General features: G+C 41.6%; 3 protein-coding genes across 3 annotated transcripts; all 3 read left to right on the top strand.

Moving 5' to 3' along the window:
* Nucleotides 1–894, top strand: LOC311397215 (heterogeneous nuclear ribonucleoprotein A0-like; the record flags this gene model as incomplete). The annotated part of the gene is made up of 5 exons (XM_084488794.1): nt 1–10; nt 149–216; nt 303–398; nt 522–668; nt 847–894. 5 exons carry the CDS (start codon nt 1–3, stop codon nt 892–894), a joined length of 369 nt encoding a protein of 122 aa, XP_084344920.1.
* Nucleotides 895–3059: 2165 nt separating this feature from the next.
* Nucleotides 3060–3875, top strand: LOC311397048 (heterogeneous nuclear ribonucleoprotein A0-like; the record flags this gene model as incomplete). The annotated part of the gene is made up of 4 exons (XM_084488791.1): nt 3060–3118; nt 3212–3307; nt 3414–3560; nt 3747–3875. Exons 1-4 carry the CDS (start codon nt 3083–3085, stop codon nt 3873–3875), a joined length of 408 nt encoding a protein of 135 aa, XP_084344917.1. The 5' UTR covers nt 3060–3082.
* An 864-nt stretch (nt 3876–4739) lies between these two features.
* cenpx (centromere protein X) lies at nt 4740–7599 on the top strand (the record flags this gene model as incomplete). Its single annotated transcript, XM_084463419.1, has 5 exons — nt 4740–4835; nt 5393–5444; nt 5537–5590; nt 6124–6212; nt 6534–7599. 5 exons carry the CDS (start codon nt 4740–4742, stop codon nt 6546–6548), a joined length of 306 nt encoding a protein of 101 aa, XP_084319545.1. The 3' UTR covers nt 6549–7599.
* Between the last annotated feature and the right edge of the window lie 1322 nt (nt 7600–8921).

Raw genomic sequence — 8921 nt, 5'->3', positions numbered from 1 at the left:
ATGGACACTGGTACATACGCTTATTCTGTGTAAATATTATTGTATGTATTGTATTTATTGTGTACATGCATACATATATACATGCACACACAATCACACAATTGTAATTTATTTATATCAATTTATTCTCCTGTTGGTACAAAAACAGAAGAGAAGAGATCATACATTTGCCTACCTAAGATGTTCATGGCTGATTTTGAAAAAAACTATCAGCTGGTAAGTAAATATGATTTCACTATATACCTACCTTACCTATATTACACAATAGCATAATTTGGTTGTTTATTTATGCAATGTGGCAGGAACATGGACTGATTGTTAAGCAGTTGAACGCCTTCATCAACGAAGGCTACATGAAGGCCTACTTCAATGACTGGGGAAACGTCACTGGGTGCAAGGTGAACTAAGAAATCTAAAAACTTGGCCAACTTGAATTTACAGGCGTTTTGCAACAAAATGACTCTGGAACGGAAATTCCTCTAGCTACTCTTGCAGGCAGTGACTTCTGATCTCTCGCACAGATCCTTAAAAACTACAAGTCAGAAGACAGCAAGGCGATGGGCTTCGTCAGGTTTGCCACGGGGGAAGAGGCTGACAAGGCAGAGATGGCCGGCCCTCACTTCATCGGAGGCGACTTGGCGGTCGTGCGAAGGGTTGTTAGTCCAAAGGTATTTCCCTCCAACTGATCCTCTAAAAGGCACACAAAACATCTTTAACATGGTATTATATTACATTTTTTGAAAAAGGAAAATAAAATACAGGGTATAGAGGGCCTACGCATGTGCTATTCTGAGAGGTGTTAAATGTGCTTTGTAACACCACCTGACCAGGTAGCCATTGTTTCAGAGAGGATGTGGGGATGACCTGATCCTGAACTGCTCCCCTGTCAGCTGACATGAACCAGATGTAAATGTGTAATGTATTGTGATGTCAAATGCAAAGAAAGCAACCTGTTAAACTTAGTACAGGTTTTGTCTTTTCAATGTTTTGGAGTTGTACTTTTTTTTTTTACATCACTATCACAATGAATGAATACTAAAACAGGTTAGTTTTGAAATATATTGAAATATAAATGTCTGGTGTGTCTCAAATAAATTATGTGACAAATGGCTTGGAATCCATTTGACCTTGAAATTTAATTACTCATATTGAGTTCAATGCCGTACCATATTTTACCCATAGGAGGCCCTACTACCCACTTCTGAGAACAACATGTGGGTGTCGTGAACATATTCTACAGATGCAGCGTCATCTTACAGCTGCTATTAGGACAATTTACGTGCCATGAATATATAGAGAAACAGAACGCTTCTGTGACCTCTGGGACAAGACTAGAATTTAAAGAGCCAATCAAAGTTTTGCTCAGGTTTGGCATCAATGATCAATGGGTCGATTGTTGTGCTCTCTGAAGTTACCAAAGTAAGCCATGCGTTTGAGATACGACTTGTTACATTGACTGTTTTGCTTTATCAAACAGTCTTGCTGAAAACCATGAGCTTATCAGTTGTTTTGTTAAAGACAAAAGTACTGTGATCCAAATGTGTTTTTGTTTAATTGTGCAAACATCATTTTATACAAAAACATTGTTCACCCTCATCTTCTTCAAAAAGATGAGGATGGACAATGTTTTTATAAACTGATACTTGCACAAAAACATTGTTCAGCAATTGATGAATACTATTTTTGCTTTATTAATCAGTTTTGGTGGTAGAGTTTACCCACAACAATGGAAAAACTACAATATTGTGCATGCATGTACTGTTACTATTTACATTTCTTCAATAAAATTATCATTGAAATGAATGTCTGGCCTCTGATTTTATTCACAACCCTCAGCTGGCCCTGGTTGTTGACATCTATGGCCTATAGTTCATCCTCTCAGTGGTGGCATGTGTCATCATTTAGACGTGAAAAGAGCTGAATCTGTCTCTTTGTCCTGAGATCTTGGAAGTGACATGCAAATTGCTGATGGCCCCTTCAGAAATTATTGGGTTTCAACATAGAGGGTTTACAAACATGCTTCTGTGAGTCATATCTACTAACACCTAGGTAGTGTTGGGTAACTAGTTCAAAGCACGCAATCCTGCAGTCCGGGTTTTAAATAAGTAATTTTTGTATGCCCTATACTATCCTCTACCCAAATCCGTAAACATTTTTTTTAATAGTTGATATTACAAGATATTTCTCCATTTATTTATTTTTTGCTTTTTTCTCATTTGTTCACTCATTGTGTGCGTTTTGGGTGCAGAGCTTGTGAATGAGTCAAATAATAAGCTCAGGTAAAATGTTCCCAACCCACATGATTGATCAGAACAACAGCAACTCTATTTAGCATATGCATGTATTCGCATATCCAGTTTGGCCCAAAATCAGTCATTATCAAGCTCAAATTGCAATATTTGGTTATCGAAAAATCATGTCAAAACAATATTGTAACTGAACGCAACACATTGTATTTGAACACAAATACAATTGGGTTATCAATTCTACAATATGGTTGATCATATAGCTTGGAATGGATTTTCGTATTAAATCATATGCAGCTGTTTGACCACTGAATTTTGAAATTTATTTTTAAAATATATTTATATGCTTTTATGCCAAAGAAACACCTGCCTGAGGGAATATTGCTGTGTCTGATAATGCAGTCCAACCTGTTAAAGAGGACACAAAGGCTAGAATTAGACCCCATCTGTTATTTAACCAGGTCTTCCAGAATGTTAATAATCTCAAAAGTTTTGCGAGTGACACACTGAGCATGGAATGTTGCTCTTCATTTACTTAAGATGCATCATCCTTCCGCATCATCCAAATACCATATTGTAACCCATCCCCCTTTGCCTTTAAAGTGGCTCCCTTCATATCTCTTCCTCACACAAGCCTTAGTTTGTTCACAGCACAGATGGACACTGGTACGTACCCTTATTCTGTGTAAATTTTTTTTTATGTATTGTATTTATTGTGTACATACATACATATATACATGCACACACAAACACACAATTGTAATTTATTGATATCATGTTTTTCTCCTGTTGGTACAAAAACAGAAGCGAAGAGATCATACATTAGCCTACCTAAGATGTTCATGGGTGATTTGGAAAAAAACTATCAGCTGGTAAGTAAATATGATTTCACTATAACATATATACCTACCTTACCTATATTACACAATAGCATAATTTGGTTGTTTATTTATGCAATGTGGCAGGAACATGGACTGATTGTTAAGCAGTTGAACGCCTTCATCAACGAAGGCTACATGCAGGCCTACTTCAATGACTGGGGAAACGTCACTGGGTGCAAGGTGAACTAAGAAATCTGAATTTACAGGAGTTTTGCAACAAAATGACTCTGGAACGGAAATTCCTCTAGCTACTCTTGCAGGCAGTGACTTCTGATCTCTCGCACAGATCCTTAAAAACTACAAGTCAGAAGACAGCAAGGCGATGGGCTTCGTCAGGTTTTCCACGGGGGAAGAGGCTGACAAGGCAGAGATGGCCGGCCCTCACTTCATCGGAGGCGACTTGGCGGTCGTGCGAAGGGTTGTTAGTCCAAAGGTAATTCCCTAACTTCCACTGATCCTCTAAAAGGCACACAAAACATCTTTAACATGATACTATAATTCATTTTTAAAAAAGGAAAATAAAATCCAGGGTATAGACAGGCCTGCATATTGTGCTATTCTGAGACGTTCTCAGTTGTTGGTGGTCACACCACCTGACCAGGTAGCCCTTTGTTTTTAGAGAGAATCTGGGGATGACCTGATCCTGAACTCCTCCGCCGCCAGCGGGTCTAAGCCCAGGGTCAGGCGCTCCATGGGCCTGGGCTACATCTTCGAGGACGCCCAGTGGCTGGACGGAGAGCTGACATGAACCAGATGTAAATGTGTAATGTATTGTGATGTCAATTGCAAAGATAGCAATCTGTAAGTACAGGTTTTGGTCTTTTCAAAAATGTCGAGTTTAAAATGTTTTTAATCCGGCTTTCTGCAATCTTTGTACCCATATCGTTTGTTATCTTCTTTACTCTACATCAGACATGAGTGTGATTTTACTGAATACTAAAGAAAATTATGTTTGTAATATATTAACCATAAATGTCTGGTGTGTCTGAAATAAATGATGTAGCAAATGGCTTGGAAACCGTTTCAACATTTAAATGAAATGAGACTGATTATTGAGTTCAATGCAGCACCGATAGGAGGCACTACTACACACTTTTGAGAAAAACATATTTGGGTCTTGTGAAGTTATTCTACAGATGCAGAGTTACCGGAATTTTTACTTCGTCAGCTCGCTGTCAATGGGACAATTTACGAGCTATGAATCTAGAGAAACAAACTTCTGTAGACTGTGGCCTCCGGGACAAAGGCAAAGGCGGATTATGTCTATGCCCTTTGGCAGAAAAAGAAATAACTCACTAAAGACAATGTTTGCAGATACTAACAAAAGAGAAACAATAACCAGAATACAAATTTGTCGTGACATACATTGAGCATGTATCACCATAGCCTACAATATAGTCCATGGTTACACCTTAAAAAGTAAAGATGCATCATGCAATATATATTATGAAGCTGCAACATATATAACGTTTAAAACCAATCAAACAGTGGGATATTGTTTATGCTATGAGCTATTTAAATAGAATAATAATATTCAGAGATAAATCTCACTCTTAATGTCGCTCTGGGGGCGGGGCTTGTTGGATCGGACCAATGACGGAACGCGGTGTTGATGACGCGCCGTGATCCAACCAGCCAACCGAAAGTGCGCCAATCCACCGTCGTTGTAAACATGGCGGAGAAAGAACCCGCAGCCGAGTTTAAAAAGGTAAGTAAAGCCCAGCTGTACCGGAAAACATGAGCATTTCGTTTCTTGAAACTGAGACGTATCTCTTCCATGCCCTAATACGTATCACTGAGTAATTAGTTTAATTTCAATGGCATTACATTAGTAAAAACATTGACAATGCGATTGGACAGACACCAGCATAACTACAGCATTCAAGTCACACACATCTTCGCTGCTGATAGAGTATCACCTTTATACCCTCACATGTTAGGGAATCCCCTCTTCGGAGTATCTTCACTAGTTGTGGAAGTCTGAATTAACACACATTAGTCCTACGTGAGGGGTTGTATCTTTTCGTCGTTCTGTTCCGTTTACTTTATTTGAGCGTTTTGACAAACACAGGCCTTTGTGAAAACGTGTCAATGGTTTAACATTAGGGGTTATCACTTCTGTACCCAAACCATTAAGGGTGTGCACTGTGCAGGAAAAAAACATTGTTGGAATCTAGATGTATTCCCAGCATTATTGCTTGCATCACGTGAACGTGTTCATTCAGTCATGTCTATTCACATAATACGTGGTTTATTCTACTACAGGAGACTGTCAGCAAGCTCCTGTCAGGTCACTTCAAGGAAGATAAAACCAGACGTGAGTCTGGTTCCATGTACTATTAAACCTAATGTAATGGTAAACTGAGCTGTCGTTGTGTTGACTGATTCATCTCCCCCCTCCACCAACAGTCAGTAGCGACGCCGCCATACTGATGTCCGAGATGCTGAAGGTGCTGGTTCAAGGTACGTCCACGGGGAAAGTAGTATGGTTTGTAGTATGGGCTTAATCATGGTTACAGTCTCAAAGAGCTTCACAGGCCCTGTTTCATGACACCGCCCTCACCCTAGCCCTCCAAAGAGGAAGGACACGTGCGCGCGCACACACACACACAGACACACACACACACACACACACACACACACACACACACACACACACACACACACCCTTAAGTAGAATGAAGGAACACAGAGTGGGGGCTCCCCCCTGCCAGGGACTGTTTGAACTGCAATGGGGTCCATAATTGACATCAATAATAGATTAAAAGCAAACTTTTCAAGTCAAATGAAATACTACAAATTAATAGAAAATGAGGAGTCCATGGTGATGAAGTGAAGGCTGGTGAGCCAGCTGGTATTTGACGGGGGGGGGGGGGGATAGGCATCCAGGCTAGTGCTGACTAACCGGTCCATCTAGCTGTAATGAGGGGTCTGTTATTGTTGTGAACGAGTCATCCAATGGGTGATGTTAACTTTTTCTTTTTTTTTTTCCCCAGAGGCGGCCATGAGGTCACTGAAGCAAGCTGAATCTGAGGATTGTAATAGAGTCCACATAGAGCACTTTGAGAAGATCCTTCCTCAGCTGGTAGGTCACTGAGCAGGGAAGATGTGTCGACGAGTCAGACAATGTTTTAATACACTATGGAATGAAAGTCTTCATCAAGTCTTCATTTGTTCATGTTATTCACAAAATATGGTCAACTGCAGGCTGTCTCTATTTTACCTAAATTATAATTTCCTTTAATATATATATATTTATTATTATAGTGATATTTAAGTAAAACATTAATTCAGCATCATCTTTTTTCTTTCTTTTTTTCACACATGCAACGAGCTCGGTAGACGGTTTTAGCCTGTCTAGAGCAACCAACCTTATGCTGACTTCTAAATCGGGCTTGTTTTGCAGTTGCTGGATTTCTAACCCCGGTTTCACCACAAGATGGCGCCAGACTGCCGCGCACAAAAAGCGGTTGTACTCTCCTTCGTGCTCGCTTTCTGTCGGGAGAAAGGACGCATCTTAAGAATCATTATCAACGTTTCCTGATGAAGATGAAGACAGCTTTGTTTATTTTAGAAAGAGTACATTTTTTAAGTCCGGTTATCAACAGCCACAAAAGCGAGAGTAAGTGCCCACCTGTGCTAACTCTAGCGCTAACAACAGGTGCTTGCGGGCCGCCGGGGCTGGCCTTCATCAAAGCCTCCCGGAGCAGTTGGGAGCAATTAGCGTAATAAGGGGCGCAGCCAGTCCCTTAGATGATGACAAGTGGCAGGGGGAAAAAAAAATACATGAACCCCCCTCCGGCCACTTTGAAGTTCCCTTTTGCTGTCCTGCGATGTTTGGTTAGAGGTTGGGAGGGGAGGAGGGGTGTAGGGGGTTGGTGGTGGTGGTGGTCGGGGTGGGGGGGGGGGGCTACTGGAGACCTCTGGCGCAGGGGAAAGTTGAACGGCGGCGTTCGTACAGTGAATGCCTGCGCTTGTGTTGGACCACACGCATAGATTAACCCCCTGCGCTTGAAAGGAAGCATAAAACACATTGGAACGCGGCCCAAAGATGAGTATAGTGTGTGGTTCTTCAGGTAAACAAACACAAGGGTTAGCTCTCTGTGTGTGTGTGTGTGTGTGTGTGTGTGTGTGTGTGTGTGTGTGTGTGTGTGTGTGTGTGTGTGTGTGTGTGTGTGTGTGTGTGTGTGTGTGTGTGTGTGTGTGTGTGTGTGTGTGTGTGTGCCCGTGTGTCAGTACTGTTGGTCAGCATAGCTGCGTGACACCTCCCCTCGTGTTGAAGCTGTGTGGCCCTCGCTGACTCACTGCACTTCCTTCGACTCACTGGCGCTGGAGCCCACAGAAGTAAACGTTGGGATGCTAGTACGGTCAGGGGGGGGACGAGCCCAGTGGGGGGTTACCATGGAGAACCGGTTCTGTGGTCGGCATTCGTTGATGAGTATGATGATGATGACAATAAATTGAAAAAAGTCAGGATATCTGTGGTGTGTTTTTTGGACTTTTATTCCGTTTTATGTTACATTTGATATTGCATTAAAGTCGAAAAACCGGTGCATGAGATTTAATTATAAAATGTTTGATTTGCCTCTGTCAGCTCATCGGCTTCATATATTATGTATATGCACACACACACACACACTCTCTCACACCCACCCACTCGCACACAAAGAAAGAATGAGTTTGGGGGATTTGGCCTGGACATTTCTTTCCACCAAGACGTGGAGATGGTATGAGGTAGTCCACTACTGTACCGCTTTCCTCCTAATGCATCTTAGTGGAACAAATTACATCTGAAGGCTGGATTATTAAACATACGCAAGCAGTTAAGACTAAAAAGAAAAGCATTGGGGAACGTGGAGGAGCGTAATGAGTTCAAGCTTTTCTTGATCACACTTTAAAGGCTGGGAGTGTCAGCAGCCTGGGCAGGCGCATGGGAGACGCTCTCTTCCAGCTTGCTGACTGTTCCGGCTTGTAGACTCTTCCAGTGTTCTGTCTTTGCTGGTCCAGCTTGCTGACTGTTTCCGCTTTCTGTCTGTTCCGGCTTGCTGACTCTTCCAGCTTGCAGACTCTTCCAGCTCTCTGCTCTACCAGCTTGCTGACTGTTCCAGCGTTGTCTTTTCTGGCTTGCTGACTGTTATGATTCGCAGACTCTTCCAGCGTTCTGCTCTTCCAGCTTGCTGACTGCTCCAGCGTTCTGTCTTTTCTATCTTGCTGGCTGTTCCACCTTGCTGACTGTTCCATCTGCTGATTTCCAGCGGGCGGACTGTTTAATGAAAACCATTAATTGGCTCTTTTATTTCAATTTTGCATGATGTCAATAAAATGTCAATAAAAGGTACTTGATATTTGATTAGTGTTTCATCTCGGGCTGTGAGTTCCATTGAGATGGTCATTGGTCGGTGGGCCTCCCTGTGATGCAGGTTCTTGTCCGCAGAGTTAATTTCCAATTTCAACCAATATCCAATGTGTTGATCATAACATGACAGTAGGCATTTCCGTTATTATAATAAAATCGTATGGGTTTGACCCAGGAAAAACGTGAACGATATACACAAATAGTTTCTTCTCTGTGTTCTTCTTAGATGATCCAGGTCCTCTGCAGTCTACAAATTCAAAATACAAATACAAATACAATACAAAAACTCATGGTCGGCTTCCAATTTGCACCTCTTATTGTTGTTGTTTTTTTAGACAGAAAAATCCCAACAACTTGTGTTACTTTGAGGTATCCTGAAGCATTCTCGACAGAACGGAGAGAGAGAGAGAGAGAGACACACACATTTGTTGTTTGCCA

This window comes from Micromesistius poutassou (genome assembly GCF_964030765.1).
Source record: "Micromesistius poutassou genome assembly, chromosome: 1".
Classification (NCBI taxonomy): Eukaryota; Metazoa; Chordata; class Actinopteri; order Gadiformes; family Gadidae; genus Micromesistius; species Micromesistius poutassou.
Note: the sequence above shows the minus strand (reverse complement) of the source record. Positions and strands in the feature narration are given on the sequence as shown.